General features: G+C 41.6%; 2 protein-coding genes across 4 annotated transcripts; both read left to right on the top strand.

Moving 5' to 3' along the window:
• Window positions 1–374: 374 nt before the first annotated feature.
• LOC116925100 (C2 domain-containing protein 5) lies at window positions 375–6,621 on the top strand. Of its 3 annotated transcripts, none has more exons than XM_032931722.2 (20): window positions 375–804; window positions 868–1,045; window positions 1,112–1,255; window positions 1,314–1,530; window positions 1,600–1,743; window positions 2,780–2,940; window positions 3,012–3,215; window positions 3,270–3,438; window positions 3,501–3,710; window positions 3,776–3,927; window positions 4,006–4,091; window positions 4,230–4,544; window positions 4,633–4,851; window positions 4,927–5,029; window positions 5,115–5,189; window positions 5,280–5,452; window positions 5,543–5,665; window positions 5,743–5,889; window positions 5,972–6,081; window positions 6,302–6,621. In XM_032931722.2, exons 1-19 carry the CDS (start codon window positions 628–630, stop codon window positions 6,041–6,043), a joined length of 3,069 nt encoding a protein of 1,022 aa, XP_032787613.2. In that variant the 5' UTR covers window positions 375–627; the 3' UTR covers window positions 6,044–6,081; window positions 6,302–6,621. The 3 variants fall into 3 exon arrangements, 2 of the variants coding, with proteins under 2 accessions (XP_032787613.2, XP_032787614.2); XR_004395330.2 differs by having other exon boundaries at window positions 376–804; window positions 5,972–6,131; XM_032931723.2 differs by having other exon boundaries at window positions 377–804; window positions 2,780–2,937; window positions 5,972–6,621.
• Window positions 6,622–12,700: 6,079 nt separating this feature from the next.
• Window positions 12,701–17,641, top strand: LOC116925101 (acyl-CoA synthetase short-chain family member 3, mitochondrial). The gene is made up of 16 exons (XM_032931724.2): window positions 12,701–12,868; window positions 13,244–13,389; window positions 13,483–13,630; window positions 13,749–13,893; window positions 14,471–14,557; window positions 14,624–14,681; window positions 14,789–14,885; window positions 15,338–15,552; window positions 15,671–15,767; window positions 15,864–16,106; window positions 16,187–16,259; window positions 16,334–16,460; window positions 16,532–16,677; window positions 16,758–16,980; window positions 17,059–17,234; window positions 17,298–17,641. Exons 2-16 carry the CDS (start codon window positions 13,257–13,259, stop codon window positions 17,391–17,393), a joined length of 2,064 nt encoding a protein of 687 aa, XP_032787615.2. The 5' UTR covers window positions 12,701–12,868; window positions 13,244–13,256; the 3' UTR covers window positions 17,394–17,641.
• The last annotated feature ends 896 nt before the right edge of the window (window positions 17,642–18,537 follow it).

The following is an 18,537-nucleotide window of genomic DNA, read 5'->3' as shown; positions in this document are numbered from 1 at the left end:
GTCGCCCCCAGGTTTGACCTCTTACACTTAACAGTTTAGTTTGACACCGAACTTTTATTGAATTTATATTTTATCTTTCTCGACGGCGGTATAATATCGATTACATTTCGGCATTATATATATTTGTTTGCGTCACAACTTTTTTTAAATAATAGCAGTTGTATCGGGACGCAAATGACCCAAAAGCAGCCCCCCCCCAAAAAAAAAAATAAAATAAAAAAAAAATAATAATAATAATAAATAAAAAATAAATAAATAAAATTGGCTTGCAGCAAAAAAGCTCCCCGATTGGCAGAGGGGCCGATTCCTACTTTTCTCCCACTCAACATTGTATGGGTTTCCGCAAAAACCGTTTCCACCGTTTATGTTTGGATTTGTGTTTTCCTAGCAGACGTTTTGTCGATCTCACGAGCAATTAATTTTAAGTTTTTTTTTAAAGAGAGGGGAAAAGATGATTGATTGACAAGAAAGTAAATGAAAAAAATAAAAAATAAATAAAATAAAAATGCGTTGACAAACAAGGAGAATATTGGAGTTGAAATATGTGGTTTGTTACTTGCTAGCCGTAAGCCTTTTCAAGTTGTTGACAATTTAGCTCGTCGCACATGCTGCGATATAAAAATTACAATGCCGGGGAAAGTAAAAGTGAAAATTCTTGCTGGAAGAAATCTTCCTGTAATGGATAGGTCAAGTGACACGACGGATGCATATGTTGAGATAAAGTTAGGTGGTATAACACACAAGACAGATGTCTTCAGAAAATCACTTAATCCGCAATGGAATTCCGAGTGGTTTATTTTTGAGGTAATTGTTTGGCATATTTGCTATTCACTGTGGTTTTTTATGGCAACATTTTAATTTTCTTAGGTTGATGATGCAGAGCTTCAGGATGAACCCCTTCAAATAAGATTGATGGATTATGACACTTATTCAGCTAATGATGCCATAGGAAAAGTGTACTTGGATTTAAATCCTCTTTTGGTCACACCAGGCCTCTCTGGAAGAGGAATTGCTAGAGCGGAAACTTGTTCGGTCCCATCGTCAGGTAAAAATTAAGTACTGTTTACTTGTGTGGATAAAACTGAATTTGTTGTTATTTTTATTAACGCAGGAGGTACTGTGTTGTCAGGGTGGCTTCCAGTATATGATACAATGCATGGGATGAGAGGGGAAGTGTCTGTCATAGTCAAAGTTGAATTATTTTCTGATGTGAATAAGTTTCGGCAAAGTTCTTGTGGGGTCCAATTTTTTAGTAGTAAGTAGTTTGATTTTTAAATCTATATATTTTTTATTTTATATTCTTTTTGTTATAGCTCCAGCCACCCCTTATGGATTTAAAATTCAGTCTATTCAAGGTTTTGTGAAAGAACTGGTTGTTAACGATGACCCGGAATATCAATGGATAGACAAGATCCGAACACCAAGAGCATCAAATGAAGCCCGGCAAACGTTGTTTTCCCAACTGTCCGGTGAAGTGCGTCGTAAAATCGGATTAAAAGTATTGGAGCTTGGCGGAAATGCTGTTGTCGGGTAAAATCACATGGCTTATTCTCTTGCTTCAAACATCTGATTGGTAATCTTAATTGATTGAAAATTTAGGTATCAACAGATGTTTGACCTTGAAGGAGTAACTGGGCTAGTAGTACGTGGTATAGGGACAGCTGTAACCTTGGCTCGGTGCCATTTTGATGGAAACTCAGCTGTTACTTGGTTTAAAGACCAGCATCATGGAAACGGCCGAGAGTAAGTTCTTTTTTGTTTAAGAAAATCCTCACAAAATTTCATTTTTACTTCTGCGCTAATCATTAATTTCAATATCCCCTCCGTTGAACCTGTTACGTTTTTACCATCGTCTTGGTTAATTTTTTTTCTCTTTTTTACATCCGCCAATCAATTGCATTGCTACTATTTTAACATTTTGGAATTGCTTTTGTCGATTTGCGGTTTCCTTACTTATGGTTTTTACCGATAGACACGAGAGCAATAGGCTTCGTTTGCATCACAGCGAGCCCGTTCTCCAGCTTGATGATTACGAACGCTTGGCTACCAGTTCCCCTTTGCCCCGCTTTTATAGGCTACAATCATTACCGATGCATGAAGATACCATACAATTTCCAAAGAAACTTCCTCAACTTTATGGCTCTAATTCTTCCGTCAAACTGTTGGACAGTTGTGGTGTTGTGAAGGTGCCCGCAAAACGAAAGCTCTCTCTTAGTAATCTTTTCGCCAAGTCCAGTGTTAAAGGAAAAGTAACTAGGCCGCGAGACCCTCCGTCATCAAATACTCTTCTAGTTCCTGGGAATGATGAAACGAGCAAAGGCAGCCCGCAAACTCGGATTCGTTCACGTTCATTGATTTGCGAAATGTCTCCTATTCAAGAAACTCATGGAGACTCTGTCACCGAATCGCAAGAAAATAGTCCTATAAACAAGATACTTGTACCAACCATTGTCCAGCCGACTGATGTCATTAGTTTGCCCATTGAACTTGAGCATAACTTGCTAGTTCCAGCAGAACACTTTCTTAGCGTATTAGAACCCCAGGAATCATCAAGCTTTCGTTTTCCAAATGCCCAAGATGAGACCTGTTCAAGTGGCTCCGAAAGGTCTCTTAACCCTTTCGCTCTACAAGCAAAATCAAAAGTTGGGCACTCGTTTGAACAGTCATTATCGTCCCTATTGATAGATGATAGTGAAGAAATGTCCTCTAACGTAGTGTTGAATGCAACCACTTACCCACCTTTGCCTGAAATGCAACCAATTTTTCCCTACCAAACTAGATCTCCCCGCTGTACAGCCATTTCGCCAGTCGATGTCATTAAACCGCTCGTTAGTTCTACCATCACTGCTCCAGTTGTCGTTCATGGAACAACACCTTCACGGCCAACTCCTTGTGCGCGTCGTTCATCCGAATCTGAAATCAACACAACCCCGAAAGGTAGTGCGTAAATTAGACAATCGTTAGAGTTGACACTTTGATTGTTTTCAAACTAAGTTCTATTTCTTTTACAGCTTCAAGTTTGTCTGATAGCTTTGGCTCATCTGGAGGTGGAATATCATCCAACTGCCGACAGACGGCTCATCGTCAAACTTCAGTACCTGTTCCTCCCTCGAATACATATCTTAACGGCGTTGATGTTACAAGGAATTTGGACGCTCTCGAATATCCTTTCCTGACAATGAAAACATATCCACCGGGATTCATTGTTCACGTTGGTAATTTCAGGTGGAATTTTTAATCAACAGATGCACTAAAAGATGTAATTATAGGAGGCACCGTGAGTGCCAGATCCGTAAAACTGTTGGATCGAATCAACAACTCGGAGGAACCAGAGACACGAGATAATTGGTGGACTGAAATTAGAATGGAAGTTCGTTCACATGCTCGGGCGCTCGGCTGCTCCGTGATTCTTGGCTATGAGGAGCATACAAGTATTAGGTATATATTATGCAGTGCAATTTATCGCATTCTTCATAAATTTGAAGCGTATCGTTCAACAGCGAGGAAGTTTGTGTTCTGAGCGCATCCGGTACGGCAGCCATCGTCAAACTTCAACACGAGGTGGATACCAAAGATGTAAACCATGGAAAAAGTAATACCGTTATCACTGAGGATAGTAAAGTGAATCTCCCTTGCCGCGTGTGTCATATCCCTTATAGCAAGGCCAGCATTCCTTTCCCTATCAAACTTTCTCGCTGTGCTGTATGCAGGCAAGTTTCTCTTTTAATTTTTTTTTTATGGTGGGTGATGGTAACTTTTTTAAACTCTCTAATAGGAAAGGTAAAGTTCCTGACGTGTTAATAGCCACTATCGAACCTCCTACAGGAATGCTCGTGTCGGGTCGCGGATGTTTGATACAGGCACGGCTCTGCCGCCCGAAACGTGCCGAATCTCGAGGCGATCAGCAAGCTAAAGAAATTTCAGACGGTATATTATATAATGCTAATTTGATAGTGATATACCGCCGTTACGTTACTTTTCTTTTTATCTTGGTAATGGTTAAAGGGCTGCCTTTCCTTGAATACGAATTGCATAGACAATTAATCAATAAATTACGAACCAAAGGCATGAACGCCATCTTTCATCTAAAGGTAACCAAGTTAAAGACTAGTCACTATAGGTATGCAACTGATTCTAGTATTGAAGATATGCTGGTTTTAGAGCATGTATTTATGAAAGAATTTCGAATTGACTTGTAAAAGACCATATGTAAAAAAAAATTTCTCCAGGTGCAAGTCAGCATCGGAGATCGACATGTAGTTGGGGTTGCTACAGGCACGGCGCTCTTCTTAAGCGCATTACCCACTCCGTCGTTACCTAAACCAAGCAATCCTAGCATATCTTCGAAACAGTCGAAACGAGGACGTATTCACAAGTTATTGATTGAAGCCCACGCGGCCAGCCAAGAACGTTATGGTCTGAACAAACAACTGAATAAAGTAAATGACGTGGAAGAACCTAAGTGGACTGACTCGGATGATACCGACGAGGATGCCAACGATCTCGATCTAACAGCTGACAATAAAGATTCATGCGTCATAGAAGTAAACACGAGAAGTCTTGTTTATTAATCACATTTCTAATTTATTGTTTTTACTTTTTGACATTCGCTTTGTCTTGTTTTCTTGATAGATTGACGACATTGAAGATATCGACGTGATTGAATTACTGATTGACCCCGAAACCCCAGAAGGTTTTGACGTGGTGAATACTGAGACGGTGCCTGGATTACCGATCGATAGCATTCGCCGGCGTCCTAATCTTCAAGCCTTCAACCGCGTTTGGAAGGGAAAGATCCCCACCTTACAAGCTGCACGACATCTAAATCGCTGCTTTGAAATGATATTACGGGTTCAAAATGTTTAAAATCACTTAATTTTGATTTGGAGGATGACGTTTTTCTTTTCCCTATTCGAATTGTGATAGAGCATTTACTTCAAGTTGCGTAAGTCACGCCCGTGTGTGATCACAAACCTTGAATTCAGCGTCGATTTGCCCGAAGATGATGAAATTCAAATTACTGTACTAGGTAATCCATCAGCTGAGATAGCTGGTGCTGGCATTTGATTTTTTCTGGATATTAATCTAACCTTTTTCTTTTTCATGAACATCAGGTACTGCCATCACGGCCTTCAGCAAAACTCCGACAGAGGTTGCCCCATGCATAGGAACTTCTCTCAGAGGCGTTGGTACATTCCAAACTTTTTTTTTCCTCCATCCTAAATTTGACACGTTGTTAATATCACGACATCGTCGAATTTTGTTGTTGTCGTGAAAAGGTTCCGCTGAAAGCGAAATGATTTTTCATCTTGAGGATGACGTTCAATCGGCAACGTCAAACGAGCAAGCCGCTTCAACGGCAAGGGTAAATCAACCCAACCGTCATATTCCTCTTCCGCCCCCGTCCAATCAGGGGCTGTTAAGAACTCCTGGCGACAAAGCCAAGATTTTTGTAAGCAAAAGTTGCTTTAACTTTTGAACCGAAAAAAAAGAATTAGCCTACTGTATACGTCTTATAAGCTGACGTCACTTTGTTATCTAGGTACAGAAGGAGCGACAGCCGGTAGATATAGTGACTCTAATCCATTTACCCGGTTCACGAGTCGAACGCTACCTAGGCCATCTAAATTTTTTCTTCATACGAGAGAGTACTAGTATTCGCGAGGTAACTGATTGATTTCGTTTTCCCTTTCTGTTGGTAATTCAAACATTAACGAATCGTCGTTTCCATTGCACTTGAAGGATGGCGGCTTGAGCGGTTTCATGCAATCGTTTATTACAGAGGTACTGGGAATCGTGCGTGCTCACGTCTCCGCACTAGGAGGAAACGCTATGGTTTCGTACTTTATGACGCAGTGTGTACTTTTGCATAATCCTCACAAAAATCAGGTTGAGCTCGGAAAAAAAACTTGCGAATTTCGGATTCATAAGATTGTTCTTCGACCTTCAATTTCTGTTTTATTTTTAAAAGGGTCAATGCCTCATCAATGTTGGTGGTGATGTCGTTCAAGCTGCCCGCTGCATGCCCGAAAAGGATGTTTAAAAGGCGTTTTACAATTGTTTCGGTAGATTGTATCCACGGTAAAGAGATTACTCCAAATTCTTCCTTAACCGCTTCCATCGAGGAAAAGGTGTAAATTTCATAATTTTATCTTCATGTCCTTAACCTCATTGCTCATTGATAGATTCTCCTGTTCCATTATTAGATTTTAGAAATATCCTAGGCAAAGCGTGTATTATTCTCATGTCGCATGCCATATTATATTAACTCCTTTTTGCTCTTTGCCTTGTTGGCCAATAGGATACTATATACTACAGAATTCTGTAGACGTTCAAGTTCGACGTTGCGTTAAACGTCCTTTACCTCTTTGAGGTGCCCGTGTACCCCATTTTGCCCGCCCAACACGTGGGAATCAATCTTGTCTTAATTTTCCTGAGATGTCAAAAGTGGAATCCGTTGCTTCACTGACCCACAGCTGATAACGACGTCGAATGTGGAAAGCTACTGAAAAACAAGTGATTAATATCATCATTTATTTTCTGAAGCATCAACATTAATTCTTGGCGGACATGAATTCTCTGCCGCGTGTGTTACAAATCGAATAAATATATCGACCAATAGATACCAAATAGTACAAGTGAGAGAGAAACGAGTGGGGAGCGGCCACATGCCTTCATGACGGCGGCCAACGGCTGGTTGACTGGTTGTTAGCTTGTTGCGTAATGGTGTCGAATTGTCTAAAAAACCGAAGGGCCATTAATGGTTGATGTCAGGGAGGAATGTGTGAGAGCACAATCAATTAAGCTGAAACGAGGACAAATAGAGAATGGGGAGTACAAAAACTAAGACAAGGAAATTATCCGACTGGAGTTGGGCGCTGTTGACTAGATCCTCCACAGATGGCCGTCGTCGTTTGGTACGTTGTTTCCCTTTTTCTGTTTCGCACTGCCTTGTGGATATTGTAGTTTCTGATTTATGATAGAATCTTCTACTAACTTCTGTTCTTCTTGTATGTTTTCAGCTGAATCATTATGGATGAGATCCACGTGCCACTGCGCGTCGTTGCTGCGGATGATTACAAGTATTTTGAAATGGAACATCTAGTAATTTGTAAGTATCTCTCTCTCCGTGTGAATATGTGCTTATACATGTGTTTATACAGATAAAAAATAAGACAAAGAAAATTGAAGACGCTTAGAAGAGGAAAAGTCGTCAGGACCCCGATGTTCTTGTCCGCTAATGTATACCGCTCACGTCCTGGAGGATGTAGACTGTAATCGTTCTGTTCTAAAAATGTGGACGCTGCATGTTCGTTTTTCTTTTGATTGATACGTATGTTGGCTGTTTTAACACATTTTCTTTTTAACGTCTGCCGAATCGCAGGAATACGTGATCAACGTCCTGTCGCTTGACGCCGCGGTCGCTGTCTGTCATCGGATCCCGCATGGCTGCAATTCGAGAACGAACTGAATGGTAATTATTTTCGTCCAGAAACTGTTAGGCAATAATGTTAACAAGTAAAAGCCTTCTGCCCTAGCGACGGAAACGTGCGGATGCATTAGAAGTCAGTCAAGACGCATGCAACACACAAGTGGAGGTCAGAATCTTAAACGTTAGGTGCCATTATGTTCTTCGTCAAACACTTTAAAGCCTAAACACAAACGGCAATGACCATAATCTGCAGCCATCCAGGACAGAAAAGAATAATTAAAGAAAAAAGAATCCTTGAAATCATCTGATCGTGACATTTCGAACAGCACGAAATGAACTGGTGGAAACCATAGTCTTAAGTGCTCTTCCACCATTTCTCTGTTTATCCAGTGTTCCCTTTGCCTTTCAATTGAAATTGAGAAATTTATAGAGAGGGAGTTAATCTTTTCAGCAATCAAATATCGATGATATTGGCATGCATCGGTTGTTACGAGAAAAAGAATCCCCAACCACTTCAATGGAATCTTCGTAAGTAGCTTTAAAAGCAATATGGTACGTTGAGAGACATGAACATCAGCACTTTGTGCAGATAGGCATAAACTACAATAATTAAGTGGCATTACTTTTATCGTCAAGATATTGTTCGACGGCGTTGGAGATCTCAGCAATGCCGTAAAGAGCGGCACAGATCCGGCGGAGCCTAGGGGGAAGTGCGTCTGACACGTCCGGGTTGCAGTGCGGCGGTGGAATGCTGCCGGCCTCGATGACGGGCGAACCGATGAAGACCATAACTGCAAAGGCTAGAACGGCCGCGGTCGCCAACATAACTGCGGTCTGATGAGTTCCCCTTGTTGCGAGCATTTTCTTTTTTTTAAGGGGGGATGGAGTTATGGAGATTTCTGTTCAAGCGAGAAATAAGACAACGGCTTGACATGTGTAGGAAATGACATTCATAATTGAGATGGGCGCGCCTCCGCAACGATAAGTTCAAGCTTATTAGTCAGTTTTTATCGATCGTTTAGAAGATTCTGCTAGGAACCACAAAATTTACAATAGCGTTTAGGCATTTCCGTTTAGTGCGCTGTACTTTCTTCTGCTTCGTCTTAAAATGCAGGCCGCGTGAATTGCTCCCTCGTTCCGGAAAAAAAAAGGATAGACATTTCTAATTCAATCAAGCTCTACGTTTCTCGAGGGAGAAGCGCAAGAGACAAAACAAGTGAGAGAAAATTGCTGTTTCAGCATCTCAACTGTACAGCCTTTCCCTCTTAATTAGCAATATTGTTCTAAGTATCTATTTCTAGGGCCTCTTGCATCTCGTTTTGCGTCTGGACACTCGCTCATTTCCTGTCTCATTCAATCCTTAAATGCAATTTATGGGCATGCGTTTGCTCCTTAGCGACACCGGAGAGCTAATTGCTTATGCAAAATTAGAATTTACCCTCATTTCCCTGCCTGTCTAAAAGAATCTCGGGTAATTACGGCAAATAAAATTACATTTCCATGCGTCATCAACGTCATTCATGGGATTGAATTAAAATTTTCCTGTAGACGGTACCGCAGTGTTTGACATTCAGCTGTGGGCTGTTGATTTTTGCGATAAAGTCTTTACTTTTTCTCCTGTCAATCAAACTTGGAGCTAACTTTTTTCTTTGGCAGGTCTCCACTTTGTCGTCTGTGTTTCTGCTTTCTTTGACCGGTGGCTGGACAAACAACTTGCAGCCAGGCAGCGCGTCAACAGGTGAACAGCGGTAATCCTTTCTTAAACTGTTTTTTCGTTTCGCTTCAAATAAAGAGTTGCCTTTTTGCTTTCCCACATTTCTTTCTAGGAACTGAGATTCACGTTGACATGGACAGCAAAGTAAGGAGTTTTGATTGTAATCCGATCATCTAACATTATTAAGGTCAGGCAATTTTCAAGTTGTTGTCTTGACGTAAGAAAGAATTTGCTTAAAAGAATAATATATATATTTTTTTTTACTATGAAAAGGGAAGACTGGAGGACGAAGAAAAAAAAATTAAAGTTAAACAGAATTCAGATATGAATTAAACTTTTCCGATGAACTCGGCATATAAGTACTTGAGCCAATTAGTTGGTGTGTACGAATTTGAGTATGTGGTTAAAGAGTCGTGAAAATGCTGCGGTAATTCTTCCAACGAAAAGTTGGATGGAGAAGGCGTGGGAAGATGGTAAGAAGTAGCCAAGCTGTTTCAGAAACTTTCTTTTTCGTCAACTGGAATTCTGTCACAGTATGTCAAATACCCTTTTTACAGCCTTCCATTTACGACCTGTCCCCGTGACCTGAATTGTTATTTGAACAAGCGTTCCAAATGAAATGGGGCCCATCAATTCTGCCAGGGTATAATGTTCCGTGAACGACGCTAATGGATATATAGACTATATCGTAGACGATAGCGGAACCGCATCCGTTATCGCACCCCGTTCTATCAAAACGAATTTTTGCAGCTTCCGTCGATAGGAAAACATTCCGACGCTCCATATTAAATTAATGTTTTGAATGATTGGGTTTTACCTGTTTAAATTTTGTTTAGTTGGATCGAGATGGGATGCGGAAGACCTCGCGAGTCCGGAGAAGAGAGCGGATCACTCGGATGTTAACTGCTTACTAGAGTTCATTTCGGTAGGGGAGCGCATCTTTTATGGGGCCAAGAGCGTGCGGGCGGGTAGTGCTACGCCTCTCCAACTCTCTACCCTGCGCCTCAGAGAACCGGTCCTGTGAGTTGCGACGCATCCTGGGCTGGATCCCGCCTACGTAGTAGCAGACAACAACGTCGCGCTGTTGTATGTCGTCCTGCTGAGACGTCCATCCTCGCTTCCTTCTTCTCTTGTACAATAGCTTCGTCTTTTTGCCCTCTTATCCATCACATTTTCATACCTTTTAAGGAATGACGCAGCACAGGCTGGTCTGCCATCTTCCCCCCTTTCTTTTCTACGGCGATCCAAATCTTCAACGTGCCATTGGAGAATGTTTAGGAAATGCAATATCAGCCTCGATGGCTCATCTTCTGTCGACAAACATACGGTTAAACGGCGATTGTTGACTACAAGTGTGTACGTATCTATGACGCCCGCAGTTACGTATATTGAACGATTCTTTCTGAAGTTTCCTCACGTCATGGAAATGGACTGATTCCTCGGAAATCTGTGGCTTGCCCAATCCCGCTTTTTTTCTTTTTTTTAAATAGAATTCCTGCATGCCGCAATGCACTAGTATTCTTGACTCACGACATGTATGCATGTCGTTCCCTATAATATTGCGAAGTCTTAGTCTGTCAGTGTCATTTTCCCTACAAACGAAAAGAGCCGCCTACGTTGTTGCGCAACTGTTTTCAATAGAGGGCGTGAAAGAAACTATTGAGGAAGGGCTGACGTAATGTCCTAATCAAGAAAAATTACTCGATAAAGAAATAATTACGAAAATATGGCGTAGCTTGTAAAAACTCTCGCTCTTTTAGACGCAATTTCTTTTTTCCGGCAGCATAATCTGTCATCACCCTTTTTTAATTTGACAATTTGCCAACACATGTATCCAGCCCATATCGCTCTTCGCCTAGTGCCCCTATGCAGACCTGTAGCGTTCTTTTCATTTCATTTGTTTGTTTTTTTTTTTTCGTGAAGAGGCATACCATTTATATGAGTTTTCTGTCCAGCCATCAGGCGCTAAGGGCCGTCATCATCAAAACGTTCTGACATAGGTAACCTTTTGGTATGTTTCATTCTTTTTAATTTTTGTCATATTATCAGCTCACGGGTTCCTTTAGTGGAGTAATCATGACGAGTTGTGCTGGATGAAAACAACAGAACGAGTTACTTTATTCCTTTCATTTTTTTTTTCTTTGGAAACGTCCCTCTTGTGCTGATCCCTCGCGGGAAATTCCACTTTATCGTTCAACGAGTTGCCTACAAAAGAGAATCAAATGGGCTCGGAATTTGCCTTGTTTGAGCCCCGCATTTCTGCTGTTGGACACATTGGCTATTGTAGTGCGATGGAGTAATATTCGGCTCAAATCGAAAGTGTCATCAAATCAACCAACTGGAAAAACGACAGCACGTTAAAGAACAATCCATGGGATGATAAAGGCAGACACTCGACGCATTTGTTCTTGACCTTATCTCCTTTTGGCCGGTATAAACGAAGGGGAAAGTGTTCTTTGATTAATTGATGACCAATATATCTCACCAGAAGCTAGCCATCTGTGGGCAATCGACTATTGCTAATTTCTTCCAATTATAGGGACATCCATTTGTGTTTGACTTTTATACGTCGGCTCAAAATGATGGATCGAAAATGGTGCCTGGTGGTAGGAGACGTATCAAGTTTTATTCATACCGCTAGTCAAAGAGTATAATATGTAGAGAGACCAACTAAATAAACAAGTTTGTACTGGGCAGATAAGGATATGCTGTTATCTACTACAACTCTACCTCGGTGGTTGCAATTTTATCCATTAACAACAGACGGTGTGTACATTGAAAAAAAAAAACAAGTCAATATTTGTGACGGACATGACAAACAAACCTTTACTTGGCACACCATTTGTCGCAAGTGCAATGTCAATTTCAATCTAGCCATTCGTTTTAAATGGTAAACTTTTCTTTTTGTCACGTTTTAGATTCTTTTGAGAAAATCGGGTCTTGGTCTTGCACACATCAAAACAGACGAACTTTTTTGACCAACGGATTTTTAATCAAAATTTGGCAACTCGGTAAGTTCATTTATTTTTTTTTTTTTTGTAGCCCAAGGCAAAGAAGACAGATGAGGTTGCAACGCTGGCAGGTTGTTGCTCCCAACTCATTGTCTTTGCTTGTTGACATTTGATCCACCCACTTAATGCGTTCCAACCATACCTGGATTCACACATTTGCACGGGCTACGATTTTCATCTACACGTTTCAACGCTTGCCGTCTTAACCAGACGGGCATTTTGTTGGAACGATTAAAGTACACGATTTGTAAACAAATGATCGCCAGCAATTTTGGTCGAACATGCTGAGAGTGAAAGTTCTTCTAACTGACTGGCCTCATTTTCGGTTTGTTTGTTTTATTCCCATCTTTTAGCATCCATATGTGCTTGGGTTGGGTCTCGTAGTGAGCTGAGGGGCAAGTGACGTCACTGACCATTTGCCTTAAGGCTCTAAAAGACGACGCGCGAGCGAATTGGGAAAAAAAAAAAGTGAGATTCGTTAAATTTTTTTAGTCCACAGCATTTTTTGGTTGGGAGACCTTGAACAAGACTAGCATATTATACAGTCGGCTGTGGTTTACAGCTTTTGTCGTCAACAACAAGCTAGGCGTGCAACAGAACGTGTGGCTTTTCGTGGAAGAAAACAAAGCCTGAGAAGCGAAGCGAAGAAGTGTGTGCATTCGCCTGGTGCTGGTTTCATCTTCATCCCTTGCTGCTTGTGGAATAATTGAGGTAAAATAATTGTAGAAAATGGCACCAAAACCGTGAATGAGATAGTCAGTGAACTGCGTAGATTGCGCTCAATTTAACTTGCTTTGTTGTTGTACTATAATTTTCCAAAAAAGTCGAAATCAGTCCAATGGGTTAAGCCATTCAATTGTGAAAATGGATTAGCCCAGTTCAAATAGAACAAATTAATAGCTAGGTAAACAAACAAGATATGGGACCTGAAAAAACAATTCCCCTTCGTATTTATATTAAGTAAGTCTTATTTGATCCGTTGATAACGGTGGTTACGAAACTTTGCGTGTGATAATACTCATCTCTGTTTAGTTTTTTCTTTTCTTTTTTTTTTCTTTTATTCTTGTTGTTTTTGTCCCTGTGCAGTCTTGACAGAACTATGTTGGGTTCTGCTAGGCGATGTTTGCTGCCCAAGCAACGTACGTTTCTAGGCGTTGGACATTTTCGCGGCCTGTGGCAATCGCAGAGGTGTAGCCATGGAGCATCCAGTCATGAAGGAAACCATCTCTTTAGTAAGCAAAAGATGTGATATTGACATTCAGTTCGCACCCGTATTTCTGAATTCAAAAACAACAAAAAAACTCATATTTACGTTTCTTTAATAGACGCACAAGCAGCTCCAACTTACAAGGATGCATACGAGCGATCAATCCTTGATCCGGAACAGTTTTGGGCCGAAGAAGCTGAAAAAATTAGTTGGATGAAGCCCTGGAGTCGGGTGTTAGATCACACCAATCCACCCTTCACCAAATGGTATTGGCTTTATTTCTCTCGGCTTATCGTCAGTAATCCATGACGCAGCGATTCCAATTTTAGATTACTCTCTACGTTTTTCTTCTTCTTTTCTTCTCCGATCACCCTCGTTCTGTAGGTTTGTTGGCGGCGAGACTAATGCCTGTTACAACGCGGTCGATCGCCATGTCGCCGATGGACACGGACAACGGGCTGCCCTCATTCACGACAGTCCAGTCACGTCCACTCAACGATCCATCACTTATGCCGAGCTGCAGCAGCAGGTCTGTTGTCCGCGTTCCACCCTGTCCACCCCTAGTCCATTTGTCTCTCTTTTGTGTGATTGTTTCCGGATCACCAATGACGTGTATCCGGCATTTGTTGTGCTCGGTATTCATCGTCTTCGAAATCGTGATATTCGTAGATTCCCCCTCATTCCCTACACATTCGACAGATTTTGTTGAACAATCTGGACGATCGACGACGAATCATGACGCAATTCAAGGGTCGATTTAACACACACTGCCGGTGAAGAAAAAAAAATGTAATGTGTGAGGATGAGGAAGAAATGTCCACCCACTTCCCATTTAAAGCGGAAGTCGTCCATTATGTTCCAAACCTTTATCGGGGGACAGCAGGCCTGCTCTAGCGTGATACGCTTTAGTAGGGCCATACGTCTCTCCCCTACGTCCAACTTGTAAGCCAACAAGGTCCCCCTTCTCCTCCAGTCGCTTGTCGATAGACCTTACGCTTTATGTTGTCTTTATTTTTTTAGTGAGAGAAAAGAAAAAAAACGAAATTGAACGGGGCAATGCAATTGACATTTGAAGATAAACTTTAGCTATTTGCAATAAATAACAGGTTTCCAAGTTAGCGGCCGCGCTATCCTCTTACGGCGTGAAAAAGGGCGACAATGTGCTAATCTACATGCCGATGATTCCTGAAGCGGTAAAACATTATTAATGTACGCGTCGTGACATCGTTGCTAAATTGATGACAATGATTTTCTATTAGGTCGTGGCCATGCTCGCCGTTGTTCGACTAGGCGCCGTCCACTCGCTGGTCTTTGGCGGTAAACAAAACAAAAATGGGCGTGTCTGTTGTGCAACATAAGCTTGCGTCAAAAACAAAACAAAATTATTGCGGCAATAATTAGAATCGATCGTGTTTCGTTCGCAGGTTTTGCCGCCCGTGAATTGTCCGTCCGCATCAGACATGCCGAACCGAAAGTAATCATCAGTGCCTCTTGCGGCGTGGAACCGACACGCTTGATTCGGTAAAAACTTGTTATGGACATTGGCACTCTCTCTTTTTCTCTATTGCTTCTTTCATGCTTTATATCTTGTGTATCTTATCCATCCTTCTTTTTCACCCCAAAACTGGATTACATCTCCAATTGTGTGTCCTTTCCGTAATCGATGCGCTGGCCGTTCGGTTCCATTCCTGTAAACGCTTCCTCAACCACCACGAGCTGCTAGTCGGGCTGAAAAGGCCGACTCCGGCGGCCAAACGAAATTGAATTAAGCTAACTGGCCGAGAAAAACTATTGCGCACGAAAAAGTTGGCAAGTGCAAAGTGGATTGAAAGTTAGTCCCACTGCCACAACGATCAGTCTAGCCCCGGCCGGAGCCAAACATTTTTTTATTAAATATCTCGGGTGATTGGGGTGTTGCAGTCGGAGCGTATTTGGCATTTGGCCTATATTGTCATTCCTTTTAATCCACGCAGGTACAAGCCTCTACTGGATCAAGCCATCACCATGTCGGGCATTGAACCGAAGCGTTGCATCATCTATCAACGGCCTGGCTTGCCGGAAGTAGCGACGATGAAACCGGATCGTGACGTGTCGTGGGACGAAGCGATGGATAGTGATCGGTCACACGATTGCGTTCCCGTAGAGGCCAACCAAGCGATGTACATCTTGTATACTTCGGGAACTACGGGTAACTCGCGCATTAAAAAACTATAATTTTATAGTTGTCTGCTTCAAATGCTCATGTTCCTCCATGTTTTTTTGGTGTTTTCTTCTCTACCAAATTTTGATTTCAATTTAATTGGTAGGTGATCCAAAAGGTATTCAGCGACCGACCGGTGGTCATCTAGTTGCTCTATCTTGGGTTATGAAGAACATTTACGCCATGAAAAGTGGGGAGAAATGGTGAGTTTGACGAGTCACAGTTATATCGATTGATTTCTTGTGTGAAAAGACAAGCTGTGGCACTGTAACAGCTTTTTACCCTCAATTATCCATTAGGTGGGCGGCGTCCGATCTCGGCTGGGTAGTTGGGCATTCTTTTATCTGTTACGGCCCTCTTTTGGCCGGCTTAACGACCGTAGTGTACGAGGGTAAACCTGTTGGAACTCCTGACGCTGGTCAATTTTTCCGTGTTATTCAAGATCACGGTGTTCAAGGATTCTCTACTGCACCGACGGCGCTACGTGCCATCCGTCGAGAGGACCCGGAGCTGGAATTGGGTCGCAAATACGACACTTCCTCGTAAGCGAACGTTTTAAAAAGAAACGTGGCACTTTATTCTCCTTTACGTTGCGTAATATTACCTGTCTCCTTTTGTTTAGATTGCGATTTGTTTTTTTGGCGGGTGAGCATTGTGACTACGAAACACGATACTGGGCAGAAAATAAGATCAAAGTAAGAAATACCCCATGTTCAATCCATTTTCTGTTCACTGTCATGTTTCAACTTCGAAATGACATGTTATGAAGGTTCCAGTGTTGGACCACTGGTGGCAAACAGAAACAGGTCATCCGATCACATCCACCTGTGTAGGATTGGGACATTCTCTAAGTCCGCCACGTGACGCCAGTGGAGTCCCAGTGCCCGGCTACAATGGTAGGCAATAGCTCATTTCGTAAAACAGCCAACTTAACCTCGCAAAACCAAATATCTATTTTTTTTTTCAGTGAAGGTTCTAAACGCAGACAAGGTGGAAGCAGAGCGAGGGACACTCGGTCGAATCGTCATCAAATTACCTCTTCCCCCTGGAACAATGAGCACGCTTTATCGAGCGGATGATCGGTTTTCTTCCATCTATTTCAACGACTATCCGGTATGAATGAAGTCTTAAAAAAATGAGTAAAAAATAAAAAATTCCAGGCGAGTTCATAAGCTCCACCCGTCGCTTCGTAGGGCTTCTACGATAGTATGGATGCAGGCATTATGGATGCTGATGGCCAGCTATATGTCATGTCACGTGACGACGACGTCATTAATGTTGCAGGTCACAGATTATCTACCTCGGCGCTGGAAGAAGCTCTGCTCGAACATTCTTGCATTTCTGAAGCAGCCGTTGTAGGCGTACCGGATGAAATGAAAGGAGAACTTCCTTTGGGCTTGTACGTTACAACGAAAGGTAATCGTTTGCGTAAAAACTGTTGGGCGTTTCATTAGATATCACGTGCATATTTTCCCTTTTTATGCATATTTCTAGCCAACACCAAACCTGAAGAGGAAATCAATAAAGAAGCTGTTCAATTGGTACGAGAACTGGTCGGTCCCGTTGCGGCATTCAGGCTTATCTGCGGAGTCGAAGCTTTGCCTAAAACACGTTCGGGAAAAATTGCACGAAAATCCATTGCCGATTTAGCACGAGGCAAATCTGTTGTGGTAAGATTCGGTCGTTGTAGAAATTTACGATTTTTTACTAATCCCCGTTTCATCTGATTTTAGATTCCACCGACCATCGAAGATCCCAGCGTTTATGTTGGCATTAAAAAAGCGTTACAGCAACTAGGCTATGCCTTGAACGTCGCTGACCCCGAATAGACGCCAATCTACGAGGGCGTACGTGGCGGTTCTATTTTCAAATCAATTCTAGGTTTCAATCTTTCTCCATGGTGCAAGATTTCCCAACTATAGTGTTCGGAACTATATCGTTTTGGCGGTGCAATGATGTGATGTGTGTTCCGTTGTTGTTATTCGAGAGAAATTCTGCTGCTGTCTCAAATGTTCTTCTCGACAACGTGTTAGCAGATGGCAAACAATCGAAATGCAAGGGTGCGTGTTTTCTTTCATATTTTTTAAATCGTTCTTTTTTTTTTGCGTTTCAGTATCTCACGTCATTGGGGATGTTGTCACTTGAAAGTTGCAACATCAATTTGTCGGATGTTCACTCCCAGGGTATGTATAGAACTGTAAATAATTGATAGCGTTAGTAATCGGAACAGGAAAATAGTTTTCGTTGACTTTGGTAGGGTGAAAAGTAGTCGTAAATTCACAATTGTTTTTCACAATACGAAATCCTAGTGTGGAAAAGAGAGAACCAATTTGCTGGGTCAGCTGTTGCAAGCGCAGACGATGACGTCATTGCAATATCAGAGAAGGTTATGAACTCTCCAGCACTAGCTTGCCCCCCGTTTATTCTTTGGATTCTTGAACATATCTTGACCAAAAGCTCTTCGGAGTTATTATTTTAGTCATCAAGTTTCGCGATATTACCAAATAAGGAAAGTCGTTTATTGCCAGATCCAATCGATTATCAATATCGATGCTTACCAAGCTTTGTAATACTACTGCAAAGTAGAGATACAACTTATCCATATGGCTCAAAAGGATCTTATTGAGAAGGAGAACTTGTGTTGGAAAATTGCTGACTGAAAGTTAAAGCTTCGTTTTCCCTCTTATTGGAAGTAACTGTTGTTTTATTGTCCAATAAGACTGGAAATATAACTAAGCAACATTGTCTTTTCTTTTGATTAAAAAACAATAAGTCTGTAATCCTAACAAAAAGTGGTGCAAGAACCAGTAACAATGTCAACGCAACATAGGGAAAGGCTGCTGCACTTCTGCTACGGAAATATTTCAATCTTAAGAAGTCTGAAGGATGTAAAAACAATGTTTGGGTTATTGATATCAGTTTTTATATTATTAGAAATCAGTTCAGATGTTTCGTTTACATTATCCATTGTTT

Source organism: Daphnia magna, linkage group LG6, assembly GCF_020631705.1.
Source record: "Daphnia magna isolate NIES linkage group LG6, ASM2063170v1.1, whole genome shotgun sequence".
In the NCBI taxonomy this organism is placed as follows: Eukaryota; Metazoa; Arthropoda; class Branchiopoda; order Diplostraca; family Daphniidae; genus Daphnia; species Daphnia magna.
The sequence above is the reverse complement of the archived record's forward strand: the minus strand, read 5'-3'. Positions and strand labels throughout refer to the sequence as shown.

What these genes read in the sequence shown, in the direction of transcription:
- LOC116925100 (XM_032931722.2), top strand. Translation starts at nt 628, where the DNA reads ATGCCGGGGAAAGTAAAAGTGAAAATTCTTGCTGGAAGAAATCTTCCT. An exon ending in GGCGGAAATGCTGTTGTCGG is followed by an intron (nt 1,531 to 1,599) that starts GTAAAATCACAT and finishes TTGAAAATTTAG; the next exon opens with GTATCAACAGATGTTTGACC. An exon ending in AATTCAAATTACTGTACTAG is followed by an intron (nt 5,030 to 5,114) that starts GTAATCCATCAG and finishes CATGAACATCAG; the next exon opens with GTACTGCCATCACGGCCTTC.
- LOC116925101 (XM_032931724.2), top strand. Translation starts at nt 13,257, where the DNA reads ATGTTGGGTTCTGCTAGGCGATGTTTGCTGCCCAAGCAACGTACGTTT. An exon ending in CGCAAATACGACACTTCCTC is followed by an intron (nt 16,107 to 16,186) that starts GTAAGCGAACGT and finishes CCTTTTGTTTAG; the next exon opens with ATTGCGATTTGTTTTTTTGG. An exon ending in GGGCAGAAAATAAGATCAAA is followed by an intron (nt 16,260 to 16,333) that starts GTAAGAAATACC and finishes CATGTTATGAAG; the next exon opens with GTTCCAGTGTTGGACCACTG.